Raw genomic sequence first — 16,097 nt, forward strand, 5'->3', positions numbered from 1 at the left:
ATCATGTTCTTTGAGCCTTTGTTTCAAATTTCTTCCAGTTTTACTAATGTAGAATTGGTCACAGTCTTTGCATGATGAATGGTAAACTACTCCGGATTTGTCACCAGTGGATATTGTGTCAATATATATATATATATATATATATATATATATATATATATATATATATATATATATATTGTTACAGACGCGGTTGTGGATGTTGGTTTACCGAGCGGTTTGGTATGACCGCGTCTGCACAGTTTACCCGATTATACTCGAACGTTGGCCGAGTCGCGCTACGCTAAATCAATTGAGGAAAGGACACAACGGCTGGGTTAAATGACACGACACCAGGGGTACAGTTCTCAAGACCTCCGGAGGAGGTTATAATATTTCGGAACGTTGAGATTACAAGGACAAGAGGGACAGCATAGGAAGGTAGGCACTTAATCACGGTCTTATAGTAACCCCGACAGACCACAGATAAACAGGACAAGACTGACTCACACCGGGATTGATGGCAAGGAAGGGCAGGTAGTCGGTGGACAGCACAAGGTGCACCTTGTGCTCAGGGACAGGATAGCACGGCCCAAAAGATGCAGGGAGGTCTCTCAGCGCTCGGAGGTGGCGTCTGGTTCTCTTCACTTCAAGCTCGGGGCGCATCTCTCGTCACGTCCGGTAAGTCGCTGCGTATATCCGGCGGGGAGTGACACGCCCTCGGCTCGTTAGCTCCGCCCCAGATGGAATCGGCCTGTTGCTTCTTATTGGGTGCGGGGGGTTACCGGGCTCCGCCCTTGACGAGGGGCCGACAGGCAGCCCCTTCGTGGTAACCCCGTCGGCGCACATGGGCAATGGCGGCTAACCGAGCCGGAGTGAGGACGCACACTCCCCGCGCGCTGTTGTGGTAGTTGTTGTTGTTGTTGTTGTTTCATGGGGAAGATGGGAGGAGGTATGGGGAGGTCCTAAACTCACTACTGGTGCCATACAATCACATTCTGGTGCAACGAAGAGTCAGAATTAATGGAAACGAGTCCTTAACTGACATAGACTAAGAATAACTAGCAAGATGTCCGAAAGTTGTCTACGTGAGATGCGGTGGACCTGGGCACGACATTTAATGGGGGAAAAAGGGGAAGGTCGGTTCTACAGAGTGTTATTTACAGGCAATGGGACTAGGGAATGGGGGATTGGGGATAGTTGGGGAGTATTGGGGAAATAGGGGAATATTTACAAGCGGATATGGATGGAGGCCAAATCCCATATCCGCAACATTGCACCCTTCTCTACCCTCGGGGCGTCCCGACCCGATAAATTTTTACCTACGTTAGTGTGGCACTCAGATGTAGTTCCCTCTACTATTAACTCTACCCTGAGTGTGACAGTTTTACAGATGTTCACAAATGAGTAAATATGTCCCCCTGCGACGTTGCACCCTTCTCCTCACAGAAACACACCCACAGGATAACCGAATCGCGGAAAGAATCCTCAAACTAAACATACAGCCGGTAGGGAGCATTATTTACACAAGACTACGCTGATATTTACACTACGATCCAGGACCTGTTTTTGGAGGAACACATGCAGATGTTATGCATAGAGAGAGAGCACGCATGCCAGCATCGATACACCAACCCACGAGTGCTCTGTGGCCTTATGGCCTTTAATAATGTGCAGAGCACCCCTTCCAAGCACCAAAAGCACCACCCCATCATGTACAATCAGCACCATCCGGTGCACCAATAAAGTGTTTATAAATCACCGGTGGTGTCGCAGCCGGCCGATGTTCTGCCGCTGGTCTTGCCTTCGTGTGGTGCACTTGGTGTTCTGGCTTCTTTAAAAATAAAGAAAGGCGCCAACCGCGTCCATTTCTTTATTGTGGCCGTCAGGGGGCCAACTATTAGTGGTTCACCTGTAGGGCATAGGTGCCACGTTGACCCATAGGTCCATCCATGGGTGGTGCTTGCCCGCAAAAGAACTGCGGTCCATGGTGGGTGGCCACAAACATTGCGGTCCATATGGTGTATCGATCCCGGCAGCGAGCAGCGAAAGTGCAGGCCCACAACTGCGGAGCCAGCACCCCTCTCTCCTCTCTCTCTGCCCCAAAGCCAGATCCTCGGAGGTGGGAGACAAAAGAAGAAGACAAGCGAGTAAGGTGGTAAGGGCGGAAAAGTGCACGCAACATTAGGTAATGCACACTAGGGGCACATGGGAACCAGGTGAGACAGGTACGTTCCTACCGTACGCCCCCCCCCCCCCCCACCAGGTAACCTACATGGCCCCTCCCTTACCCCTTACTGTATCCACAAAACACAACACTACCCATAAACATCTATTTTACAAATCAACAAACGTCCCTACTGTCTTCCCCGTTCCTCCCATAAACCAAATTCGTCTTCTCTCCCTCCTAACCAATCAAATTTGCCATTTTCAACTCTCATCAAAATTTGCCATCTCCAACTGAACATCAAAATTTGCCATTACCAATTCATCATCAGTCCCTCCTAAGGAGGGAGAGATGGAATCACCCCAATGTCTCATCCACGTCGTGATGCGTCTCACCAATCCACACAGCAATTCTCATTTCCTGCACACAGAACAAAGAAAACACAGGTGTGGAGTCATCATCACCACAGGTAAGTGGCTGCGTATGGTGCGACAGGTTCATCAATCCTAACTATTTCCTAAATGACTTTAACAACTTTACATTACCCGGGGTCTTTCTCCTGCCAAACCATTGGCCCTCTTACACTATGGGTTCTAAAAACCAATTCCCATTGACCAAACTGTGGTGCTTTTCAATTTGGGGTCTCACTCCCCCGATTCATCTCCCGGTGCCCTCGCACAATTTCTGGGCTGTGGCGTGTACCTCTCCCAGCGGGTCTACCCACCTGCACACCTCCACCACTGCAGTTGCCTCCGAGCTTACCTGCTCCTTACCCTAACCTAACTACCTGGGGAAGGCCCTCTGGCGCTCTCCCCACTCGGTGCCCTCTCTGGCACTGGGCTACCCGATCCACACCCGGGATCCTCAGGCACCCACTGACACTAACGGCTCCCAGAGCCCACCTGCGGCCTCACCTGGCCGACATCCTCACAGTGGTGGAGTGCCCAATCGACTACACACACTAACAGGCTACACGCCCAGCCATTTCCACAACACTAATGCACCCATCCACAATACCATTCTGCAACCGCACCACAAATGCCAATATCCAACCACAATTTACCTATACCCTCTACCTAACACTTACACTACCCGCCCCGGGTATCCGTGATGGGGGTCCACTCTTCCCCCATTCACACCTTCGCACCATGCACACCACTCCGTACCACTTACTCCAACTCTCTCCACACCACTCATTCTCTGCTCCATATATTCCACACACCTGTACTGGTGCCACCTGCACCCTTCTCTCCCCAAGCGCATTCGCGCTGATCCACAACACTCACTACTCATCCACTGCTCCACACACCTGTCCAGTTCTCACACAGCATCATCTCATCTAACTACTCCCCTCTGAAACTTGCGCTTCCCAGTCGTCCCTTTAAACTATTGCGCTCTCACGTCATTATCAACCACACTAAACTACCTGCGTCCCCACTACAGGTATCAGTCACTAACTAAACCTTATCGTCACCTACTGTCATCTTCTAGGGCCCTATCAATATCCTAACCCACCCACCCGGGCTAGTTTTCACTGCCATACACCCCATAAGCTATTGCGCATTTGCCCCACATGGGAAGGGTGGCAGGGATGCCACCCTTACCCACCGGGCCCATCGCTCACTACCAATTTTGCACATCAAATTTCAACAAATCAAAAATTTGCCAATCACTGCCCATCATCTGCCAATCATTCCTGCCAATCCTTTGCCAATCATCAAATTTTGTTTTTCTCTAATTTTGGGTCCAAAACACTATCCTCGTCACCCGTCTACTTACTAATGCCTCTCGGTGCGCCAATTCCTGTCCAAAGCCCGGCTTCGTAAAGCCGAGCAATGAATGCGGGTTGTTTGGTGCCAGCGGCTGGATACGTCCCGCATTCGGTGCAGGGAAGGAGGTTTACCCGGGCCGAGATCCCACGCACCATCTCGGCGTGGAGCCATCCAATGTCCCGATCTCGACCTGCCGGCATGTCTCAACAAAACGTGGTCGCCATGACGACCCTTCCTATCCAGCTGCCCGCTCCACCTAGTGGAGCCTGGACGCGGCCGTTCCACGCGAGGCCCGGCACGCACCGAGGGCCCGATTCGGCTATAAGTCGTTCTAACCTCTAAACCGGTTACCGTCGATGCTTCACCTGGACGCTTACACCCCGCAGCCCGTTCCTTGCTCACACATCCAGCCGTTTCCATGCTCCTCGTACCTTTCCTTACACACCCAGGTACACTCATTCCACTCACAGCCTTGGTCACACACCTGACCACCGAACACTTTGGCACACATTCGTTGGTCGCACACCTCACCAACACACCTCTTCGCGCCCCCTCCTCGGTCACCTCCTCTGTGACAATCACAGGTGTGCTCTCATTCGCACACCCAACCACGTGCCTCACTACCAATTCCAGCGTGCATTCCCACTCACGCTCTACCATTCCAGGTGTGCATCCTTTCTCACCTGTCACAACCAACTCACGCTCCTTGTCACTCTCACTACTCTCACCTCCATTCTTGACAGCGCACTCACCCTTACTCTTGACAGCGCACTCTTTCCTCATGCACCCGTCCGTTACACACCTCTCTCGCACACACTCTTGCGCACACTCTCCCGTCACACCCTCTGTAACACTCACCACAGGCGTGCATTCTTCCTTGCCTTTGACAGCGCACTCTTTCCCCATGCACCTGTCCGTCACACACCTTTCTCGCGCACACTCCTGCGCACACTCTCCCGTCACACCCTCTGTAACACTTACCACACCGCGCTTCCATGTGCTCCCTCGCACACGCGCTACGACCGACTCACTCTCGCCAGCACCCTCACTCCTTGGCACGCACTTTTTCCTCACACACCCCAGAGTCGGACTTTCTCGCACACCTCTTTTTTCGCACACCAGACCTGTCGCACACTTCACCAACGGCCTCTCACGAACACCCGGGTCTATCTCGACCCCCAAGCTTATTAAATCCCCTGGCGCATCATACGCACGACCATATTGGTCACCACTTACGCCGGGTCCTCTTCCTCTTCGCTTCTCCTCCATCACCTGCGAATCCCTCATCCGGTTAATGAGCACATCATCACGATCCAAACACAGACTTTGGACCAATTCTTTTACCTCCTCTTTTATCTCTTTCTTATCCTCTCTCCGTCGCTTCTTAATTTCGCTCACCCCTTCTGCCACTTCTTCTAATTTCTGCTTCACCTCTTTTATGTCCCGGTACGTCTCCTCAAGCTCGTCCTCCAAGGCTACCTTGACCGTTTCCATGTGCGTCCTCACCTGCCGGTCCTTCGTCTCCATTACCTCTATCACCTCGTCCAACCTCGTTGTCAGTCCCTCACGTACCATCTGACATTGCCTCTTTGTCGCTATCAAGTCGTTTTTTATGTCGTTTTGTGTCGCTTTTAACCCTCCTAATACCGCAGTGTTCCTTTGAACCTGCTCCGTTAGTCCTTTTTGTCCCTCCGTCAGCTGTTCCACCTCCTGCGTCAGGTCCTCTATGCCCCCTTGTAACTTTACAGTCCCTTTTCTCACCTCCTTCTCCATGTGCTCCTTACAGTGCCTCACCTCCTCGCGCACTCCTCCGACCTCCTCACTCACACCTCTTCTGATCTCTTCTCCCATCACTTGCATCTCCTGCCCAGATGCCACCCTCATCTGCTCCATTTCCTCCCTGTGAGCATCCAGTTTGGTTTCTACCCCCATTCTGACCCCCTCTATCTGCTGCCCCATTTGTTTAACTTCCCTTTCCGCTTGGTCCCTCATGTCCGTCAATTTGCCTTCCATCCTGTTTTCTAACCCCTCTAACCCCTTTTGCATCCCTTCCATTTGATTCTCTTGAGCGGCCATTCTGTTTTCTACCCCCATTAACCCCTCCTGTATTTCCCCTAATCTATTGTCTAATCCCTCTATTCTACTCCCTAACCCATGTTTCACCCCTTCTATCCCATTGTCTAACCCCTCTAATTTCTTGTCTAATCCCTCACCGGTACCCCTCGCTTCGTCCCTCATTACCCCCATTTGGCCCTCTAATCGCTCACTATCAGCCCTCAATTCGTCCCTCATTACCCCCATACTGTTTTTCAAACCTCCAATTTGTTCCATAAGGGCCCTCATTTGCAGGAGGAAAAGGTTCGAATGCACCAGCGGCGCTACCACGGTCGCGGGCGCGGTCGCCGTGGCCATGTGCGAGGCGCCATTTCGCGCGCCCGCCACCTCGTGCGTGACGACGCTATTTTGCGAATCTGCTACCCTCACTGCTTCGCTCTCCTCTTGTCCCTCATTTTGGTCCTGGATCGACCCTGCCTCACTCTCTTCTACCGGAACCCAGCCGTCTTGGTCTGCCATAGCGCGACTTTCAAAATTCGGGTTTTTATTTTTTTTGTAAAACACAATCAAATTTCGCTGTTATAATTTCGAGCGCGTGAAACGCGCTCCGGATCGAATCCCACTTCCCGACACCAAAATGTTACCCTAATGGTACAATTGGTGTTCCAAAATTTGGGCCTTACTGAATTTAGTCCCAGGTCCGAATCCAACTCCTCGACACCAAATGTTACAGACGCGGTTGTGGATGTTGGTTTACCGAGCGGTTTGGTATGACCGCGTCTGCACAGTTTACCCGATTATACTCGAACGTTGGCCGAGTCGCGCTACGCTAAATCAATTGAGGAAAGGACACAACGGCTGGGTTAAATGACACGACACCAGGGGTACAGTTCTCAAGACCTCCGGAGGAGGTTATAATATTTCGGAACGTTGAGATTACAAGGACAAGAGGGACAGCATAGGAAGGTAGGCACTTAATCACGGTCTTATAGTAACCCCGACAGACCACAGATAAACAGGACAAGACTGACTCACACCGGGATTGATGGCAAGGAAGGGCAGGTAGTCGGTGGACAGCACAAGGTGCACCTTGTGCTCAGGGACAGGATAGCGCGGCCCAAAAGATGCAGGGAGGTCTCTCAGCGCTCGGAGGTGGCGTCTGGTTCTCTTCACTTCAAGCTCGGGGCGCATCTCTCGTCACGTCCGGTAAGTCGCTGCGTATATCCGGCGGGGAGTGACACGCCCTCGGCTCGTTAGCTCCGCCCCAGATGGAATCGGCCCGTTGCTTCTTATTGGGTGCGGGGGGTTACCGGGCTCCGCCCTTGACGAGGGGCCGACAGGCAGCCCCTTCGTGGTAACCCCGTCGGCGCACATGGGCAATGGCGGCTAACCGAGCCGGAGTGAGGACGCACACTCCCCGCGCGCTGTTGTGGTAGTTGTTGTTGTTGTTGTTGTTTCATGGGGAAGATGGGAGGAGGTATGGGGAGGTCCTAAACTCACTACTGGTGCCATACAATCACATTCTGGTGCAACGAAGAGTCAGAATTAATGGAAACGAGTCCTTAACTGACATAGACTAAGAATAACTAGCAAGATGTCCGAAAGTTGTCTACGTGAGATGCGGTGGACCTGGGCACGACATTTAATGGGGGAAAAAGGGGAAGGTCGGTTCTACAGAGTGTTATTTACAGGCAATGGGACTAGGGAATGGGGGATTGGGGATAGTTGGGGAGTATTGGGGAAATAGGGGAATATTTACAAGCGGATATGGATGGAGGCCAAATCCCATATCCGCAACAATATATATATATATATATATATATATATATATATATATATATATATATATATATATATATATATATATATATATATGTTGGAACCCATCTGTGGATCGGTCCCATCGGCCGATGGGTCTGGCCCATCTGTGGATGCACGAGAAATGACAATGCAGACCCATCGGCCGATGGGTCTGCGCCATCTGCTGATGTGTTGTTCACCTTGAAGGAATGTGTTGACAGAATGGTGCTCTTCAATCAGGTACACAGTCATTGGAATTACATGTGGTAGGAATTTAACAAAGATGATTTTTAAATGTTTTATTATCTATTTCTACCCATCTATTTATACATTTTGTCAATACATTTTGTAATTAACAGATACATGGCAGTTTTAGTAAAGCTTTACATAACATACTCAACATTCATACAAAACATTAGGTGTTCTTCTGATAATGGCGGAGGGGAATGTTAAATTCCTTTATATTAAATTATATTAAATAAAATTTTAATTAAATAAAATAATAAAATTTTAATTTTAAAAATAAAAGTTAAATAAAACATTTAAAAATCATCTCTGTTAAATTCCTACCACATGTAATTCCAATGACTGTGTACCTGATTGAAGAGCACCATTCTGTCAACACATTCCTTCAAGGTGAACAACACATCCGCAGATGGCGCAGACCCATCGGCCGATGGGTCTGCATTGTCATTTCTCGTGCATCCACAGATGGGTCAGACCCATCGGCCGATGGGACCGATCCACAGATGGGTTCCAACATATATATATATATATAATATTTCATTGGGATAAAAAAATATACATCACATGATGGTAACAAGCGATATTGAACACACTGTGCATAGGAACATTTAGACAGGCCATCGATAAATTTCTCCGTTACTTTGAGATATCGAAATTGTGAACAAATTAATTGAATTCCCAGGAAAGCTGAGCAGTAGCATATTCGCCTTTGAGTTGTCTCGTCTGAGTTTCATTCGCAAAGGAATACGACCAGACGACAAAGTGCCAACCTGGTGTTGCATCATCGAGTATGCCATACATCTTTGAGGCGAGGCTAAGCCAACTGTCCTATTTGAACCTTCTCGTACTACATTTCGAGAACAGTAAGCAATTGTGTGTGTTAGTACCCAGGCCAAATTCCATCTTCCTGCCTTACACTCCCAAACAGTACAAATCTCATATACAGTACCGCACTGTACTTTGTTTATTTGTCGACCTAATTTTCCATTCGTGTAAAAGTGCACTATCCCTGTAAAAATACACATTCCTCCCCATGTGCTTGCCTTCCAAATAACGTAAGTGGAAGCTACCTCCATGGGCCCTGGATCACCGTTAAAAAGTACTGGCCCAAGTTACTTAATCTCCAAATTTTGATGATGATATTGGCCCGATTCTGCACAGGCGTCAACAATTTTGACTTTCTCTTTTTTCTCTTTGCTCCGGTCATTTTTCAAAAACCTTTTACAATCTCATACGCCTTGCTGGTTAAACTGCAGGCGCAGTGTTTTAATGGGTATTTTATCACCGGCAGGGCTCAAGTATTTCTCTTTCTTATAGTCTTATCATAAATAGAGTGATAGAGGAGAAAAAAAAGTATATGGCGGGAAAATTGGCCCATGGGGAAAAGCCATTGGTGGCACGGCTCCAAATGTTGCTGCTTTAAAGTTTCGGGACGGAGGGATAACGCAGTTGTCATAACGCGTACTTCCTCTGGAGTCGAGGTTTGGCTCTCTGTTTCTGTTTGAACGCACTCCACTCATATTTGTGTAGAGACCCTGCGCTTTGGACCGTGTCCGGGGGTTCGGGTAGGCCCTTGCGCCACGCAAATGTAGGGTGAAAGCCGTGCGGGATTGCAAGCTCAGGACGGCGCGTGTCTGGTGTGTGGGAAATGGCACAAGGCATGTTGGGAAATAAATGCACATGTATTCAATCGCTCTGCAGTTTACTCACTGGCTGCATGCAGTCTGTTTGGCGCAATCAACTCCACGTGTTCTCACGCCATTGCCAAGCAATTCACACAATTTATCACTGTTTTCTTACTTTGAGAAATTAAGATTTATTTATAACACCTTATGAGAGTGGGGCGATGATAGCGTCAACTCTGTTATTGCAATGGCTGTCAGACTGTATATATGAAAGTTGCTTGAAATGTTGCAATTCACCAGCTGTTTATATATACTAGGAAGCCCGTCGGTCCATTGGACACCGCCTTGTAGCATACCTGCCTGTCGGACTCGGGGGTCTTTTGGTTCCTCAGAGTATTTTGGGTGCTCGGGGACTTTTGGGTATTTTGGGTCATTTGGGTCATCCGTGACTTTTGGGTCTTCTAGGTATTTTGGGTGCTTGTGCTATTTTGGGTCCTCGGGGACGTTTGAGTCATCTGGGTCTTTTGGGTCCTTGGGCACTTTTGGGTCATCTGAGTCTTTTGGGTCCTCAGGGTATTTTGGGTCCTCGTAGGACTTTTGGGTATTTTGGGTCCTCAGGGACTTTTAGGTCATCTGGGTCTTTTGGGTCCTTGGGGACTTTTCGGTCTTTTGGTTCAAAATATGATTGTAAAAGAATGTTACATCACTTGGAATACAGCGCTTGACATGGACCTTTGCATGTCGCTTGCAGACTGCGGAAAGGTTCTCAAGGTGGTTTCCATCAATCAGATGGAGTCTGGGGAACCTGAGGCCATCATTCTAGAAGAAATGCAAATATTCAAGGTAATCAAACGCTGTGATTCCTTATCGAGTCCTCTTCTTCACTGTCTTCATCTCCCTAGCCCATCACTTCCATGGTGACACCCCACCCCCCCCCCCCCCCCCCTTCCACAATCCCTGCTCAGGTGGAGGATAAATGGTTGCACGCTTAGACGTTTCGAAAATACAAAATCACTATCAGATGGAGGGACTGGAATTGGGAAGAAAACCTGACCACAGTACAGAAGATAATTAAACAAAATTGTGGGATGTCAAACAAAATTTAATGTTTAAACAGAATTGTTTAAACAGCAACGCATCCTTCTCTTGGCTGACATTCCCTGACTTATTCCAAAACTCCAGTCTCTTGATCATCATCGTCCTATTTGAGCTCAGCTCTTCCTGTTGCATTGTCATGCACGAGTATTCCAGTTAATTTCTCCATGACTCCTATAATTGCGTCATCATGTGCGGCTTTATATTGCATGACAGTATGCCTTTTCCAATGGAATCTTCATGTGTGCCTCTTTTTATAACAGCAGATTGTGTGTGACATCATAATGTGCGGCTCTTGCTGTTACATCACCGAATCAAATCTCGCGGCAAAAGCCTGGAACTTTTGGAATTTCAGACGTGTATGGGGAAGGTTGCCCAAATGTGACGGCATGCAAGACAAGACAATTGTAATTTTCCTTAACAAAATCGCTGCAATTGGAAGACATTTTAAATTATTAGACATGAGACTTTTCTCCGGCTTATCGAGGGGGTTGACAGGATAGCCTAGAGGTAGGTTCACTGCTCTGTAGCCTGTGTTCGAATCCCAAGCAGGGTGAGGCATCGATGTGTGCCGTCCTTCGGATGGACGTTAAATTGGGTGTCTCACGTGTGGGCATTAGTTGGTGGACATTAAAGATCCCACGGTGTCCTTCGCGAAAAGCAAGTGAGCTATCGCCGGCACCATGCGTACATTGCAAATTCCTACTCCAACCTATAGGGGGCACTGCATCAGGGGCACAGCCACGCCCCAGGTTATTAATGCAACTTGCAGCCATTTACTGCACACGAAGAGAAAGAAAATATGTTATTGAACTCCAGCAGAATACGGATAAAAGGATGGCGAGGCACAAACTCGTCCGAGAAGATGTTTATTCGTAAAACCAACTCGGGAACACTAAAAAGCCCGTTTATCGGGCTGCCTTATAAAGCAAAACCAGAAACCGAAACCGAAAGCCACGCCTCGCTTCGGTGGTCACGTGATCCACAGGTGTAGCTCATTATACCCGCACGCGCGGCACGCTTTGGCGGTCACGTGACCAGCCACTCTGGCGCCGTGGATCCCCGCCGGTGACGTCACCGGCTGGAGCAAGGAGATTCTGATGCCGGTCTTGCTTGGGGGACCCATGGGTCGCTACACACGCCCCCCCAGAATGGACTTGGTCCAGGGAGGTCAACCTGAGGGGGGTCCGGATGACCCGACCGAAACGACCCCTGGCCGGTCGCGGGGGGGGGGGGGGGGGGGGTCCGGTGTGGTGGTGGATGGTCGGACGGGGGATGTAGTGGATGGGGGGGCGGCCGCACCGCGGTGGCAGAGCCAGCCGTGGCGGCTGGCCGACGTCCATGTGGGCCGGTTTGAGGCGGTCCAGCGAGATCCGGTCCGCCCGGCCGCCGATGCTGACGATGAAGGACTTGTTGTCCCGACGTAGGACCCGGAAGGGTCCGTCGTAAGGTGGCCGGAGCGGCCCCCGGTGCGCGTCGTGGCGCACAAAGACGTACTCCGCCGTGCGGAGTGCTGGGGGGACGTAGGAGTGGGGGTCGCCGTGGCGGGACGTTGGCACCGGGGCGAAACGTTGGGCGGCCTCCTGGAAGTCCGTGCGCTGGCGCGCGGCGGACCAGGGGCTGGTGGCATCGGGCACGAACTCGCCCGGGACGCGGAGAGTCTGGCCGTACACCAGCTCGGCGGTGGACGCCTGGAGGTCCTCCTTGGGGGCCGTGCGGAGGCCCAAAAGGACCCACGGGAGCCGGTCGGCCCACCCGTCGTCCTGGAGGCCGGCCATGAGTGCGGCCTTCATGGAGCGGTGAAACCGCTCACACAACCCGTTGGCTTGGGGGTGGTAGGCCGTGGTGCGGTGCAGAGTGACTCCCAACGAGCGGGCGACCGCGCCCCAAAGTTCGGACGTGAACTGTGGGCCGCGGTCGGACGAGATGTCCGCCAGTGCGCCGAAGCGCGCGACCCAGGTGGCGATGAACGCCTGCGCCACGTCGGCGGTGGTGGTGGAGGTGAGGGGCACGGCCTCCGGCCACCCGGTGGTCCTGTCCACCATGGTGAGCAGGTGGGTGAACCCCCGCGATGGGGGCAGGGGACCCACCAGGTCCACGTGGACGTGGTCAAAACGCCGCTTGGGCACGGTGAAAGGAGCCAACAGAGCCAGGGTGTGACGGTGGACCTTGGCCCGCTGGCAGGCTGTGCAGGCGTTGGCCCAGTCGCGGACGTCTCGTCGCAACCCGTGCCAGATGAAGCGTGCCGACACCAGCTTCTGGGACGCCTTCCGGCCTGGGTGCGAGAGGTCGTGGAGGGAAGCGAAAATGCGGCGCCGCCAGGAGACCGGCACGACGGGGCGCGGTCGGCCTTGGGAGACGTCGCAAAGCAGGACCGTGCCCGCGAAGGGGACGTCAGCCAAGCGAAGGCCCGTGTCTGCCACCCTGAGCGTCTGCACCTTGCCGTCGGTGGCCTGGTCCGTCGCCATCAGGGCGAAATCCACGCCGAGGTGGACGGCGTTGGCGCCGGCCCGAGAAAGGCAGTCGGCCATGGTGTTGTCTTTCCCGGCAACGTGCCGGATGTCTGTGGTGTATTCCGACACGGTGGAGAGGTGGCGCTGTTGGCGGGCCGACCACGGCTCCGTGACCTTGGCCATTGCAAAAATCAATGGCTTGTGGTCGACAAAGGCCGTGAATGGGCGGCCCTCCAGGAGGTGGCGAAAATGGTGGACGGCCAGGTACAGCCCGAGGAGCTCGCGGTCAAACGTGCTGTACTTCAGCTCGTTGGGCAGGAGTTGCCGGCTGAAGAACGCGAGCGGCTGCCAGGCCCCGTTCACCCATTGTTCATGGACCGCGCCCACAGCATAGTCGGAGGCGTCCGTGGTGAGGGCGATGGGGGCATGGGGTACCGGGTGGGCCAGCAGCGTGGCTTTGGCGAGGGCCCGTTTCGCGCCGGCAAAAGCCGCGTCCATGTCCGTGGACCAGACGACGTCGTGCTTCGCCGGCTGGCCGCGGAGGGCGGCGTACAAGGGCCGCATGAGTTGCGCCGCTCGGGGCACGAAGCGGTGGTAGAAGTTCACCATCCCGGGGAACTCCTGCAGCGCCTTGACGGAGCGGGGGCGCGGGAAAGCGGCGATGGCCTCGACTTTGGCCGGCAGCGGCACAGCGCCGCTCCGGGTGATGCGGTGGCCCAAAACGTCGATCGTCGCCGCACCAAAGTGACATTTGGCCGGGTTGACAATCAAGCTGTGCTCGCTGAGGCGGCCGAAGAGCGTCCGGAGGTGGAGGAGATGCTCAGCTCTGGACGTGCTGGCGACGAGGATGTCGTCCAGGTAGGTGAAGAGGAACGGCAAGTCGCGCAGCACGCCGTCCATCAGGCGCTGGAACACCTGCGCCGCGTTTTTGAGGCCAAAGGGCATCCGGAGGAACTCGAAGAGGCCGAAAGGTGTGATCACGGCCGTCTTCGGGATGTCGGCCGGGCGGACGGGCACCTGGTGGTACCCCCGAATCAGGTCCACTTTAGAAAAAATGGTCCGCCCCGCCAACCGGGCGGAAAAATCCTGGATGTGCGGGACGGGGTACCTGTCAGGGGTAGTGGCGTCGTTGAGGCGGCGGTAGTCGCCGCATGGCCACCATCCGCCCCCCGGCTTCGGGACGATGTGCAACGGCGAGGCCCAGGCGCTGCCGGAGCGCCGTACGATGCCGAGGCGCTCCAGCGCCGTGAACTCGGCCTTGGCGACGGCGAGTTTGGCGGGGTCGAGACGGCGAGCCCGGGCATACACCGGCGGGCCCGCAGTGGGGATGTGATGCTCGATGCCGTGCCTCACCGCGATGGCCGAAAACGTCGGCCGCGTGAGGGCCGGGAACTCCGCGAGGAGACGTGCGAAGTCGTCCGCCAATGGGAGGGCGCAGGAAAACTCGGTGGGTGCGGCCCGGCTCAAGGCGCACGCCAGGGAGCTGAAAGTCTCGGCGTTGACGAGACGCCGGCGTTTCACGTCTACCAGCAGCCCGTGGGCGCACAAGAAATCGGCCCCGAGCAAAGCCATGGGGATGTCCGCCGTCACGAACTCCCAGTGAAAGAGCTGGCTGCCGAAGCGGAGGGCGACGGTGCGTGGGCCGAAAGTGCGGATGGCGGAGCCGTTGGCCGCGCCCAATGGTGGGCCGCAGATGGCGGCCCGCCTGTCCTCCGCCGAAGCGGGAATGACGCTCAGCTGGGCGCCGGTGTCGCAGAGGAAGCGCCGCCCCGAGGCTCGGTCCGCGATGAACAGCAGGTTTACAGGAACGGCCGGCGTTCATTGCTGGGAGGGAACGCCGGCTCGCCCGTTTCCCGACTTGCCGAACGTGCACGGGGGTCGGCATGATCGGGCCTGCCGCCCGAACCTGGTGTGGAAATAGCACCAGGCCGGGTCCGGCGGGGGCTCCGGTCGACGTGTCGGGACCGGGCGACGCGGCGTCGCCGCTGCCAGTCGTGCCGGCCCGGCGGTCTCCGGGAAGGAGACTGCATCGCGGGCATCGGGCGGCTGGGCGGGAAGGCTCCCGGCCGCCACCCCGACGAGCTGGCTCGCCGCTCCGGCGAGCTGGCTTGCCTAAGCGATCTTGTCGGCCTCCTTGGCGAGGTCGCGGGGGTTTACGATGGTCGTACCTGCCAGGGCGACCCGTACCGGGGCCGGGAGCTGGCGAAGAAAGAGCTCCTGAAACAGGAAATCCGAGGGGTGCTCGCCGAGCAATGCGAGCATGTAGTCCATGCGCTCGGACGGGCACGTATCGCCGAGCTCCGGTAGGTCGAGCAGGCGTCGTGCGCGCTCAGCCGGGGAAAGGGCGAACGCGCCCAGCAGAAGTGCCTTGATGGCGTCGTACTTGCCGTCAGCGGGCGGGTACTGGCGGAAGCTCAGGCAGCGGGCGGCGGTCGCGGAGCCGAGCGCGGCGACCACGTAATGGTAGCGGGTGGCGTCCTCCGTGATGCCACGCAGGGCGAACTGGGAGTCCGCCTGCGCGAACCAGACGGCGGCATGTGCTTCCCAGAAGGTGGGCAGCTTGAGGGACACTGCGGTGTCCATTGCCGTGTTGCAAATTCGGGGTCACCAGTGAAGGAGTCCGGACTCCAGCAGAATACGGATAAAAGGATGGCAAGGCACAACCTCGTCCGAGAAGATGTTTATTCGTAAAACCAACTCGGGAACACTAAAAAGCCCGTTTATCGGGCTGCCTTACAAAGCAAAACCAGAAACCGAAACCGAAAGCCACGCCTCTCAAGCGAGGCGTGCTTCGGTGGTCACGTGATCCACAGGTGTAGCTCATTATACCCGCACGCGCGGCACGCTTTGGCGGTCACGTGACCAGCCACTCTGGCGCCGTGGATCCCCGCCGGTGACGTCACCG

General features: G+C 54.0%; 1 protein-coding gene across 1 annotated transcript in view; it reads left to right on the forward strand.

The window, feature by feature from the left end:
- Positions 1-16,097, forward strand: part of LOC137425561 (semaphorin-3G) — a 73,076-nt gene that overhangs the window by 48,931 nt on the left and 8,048 nt on the right. The window contains exon 13 of the mRNA XM_068114114.2: positions 10,396-10,487. Within this exon, the coding sequence (XP_067970215.1) occupies positions 10,396-10,487 (92 nt within the window). The remainder of the gene's footprint in view (positions 1-10,395; positions 10,488-16,097) is intronic.

This window comes from Myxine glutinosa, chromosome 4 (assembly GCF_964187855.1).
Source record: "Myxine glutinosa chromosome 4, kmMyxGlut1.1, whole genome shotgun sequence".
Taxonomy (NCBI): domain Eukaryota; kingdom Metazoa; phylum Chordata; class Myxini; order Myxiniformes; family Myxinidae; genus Myxine; species Myxine glutinosa.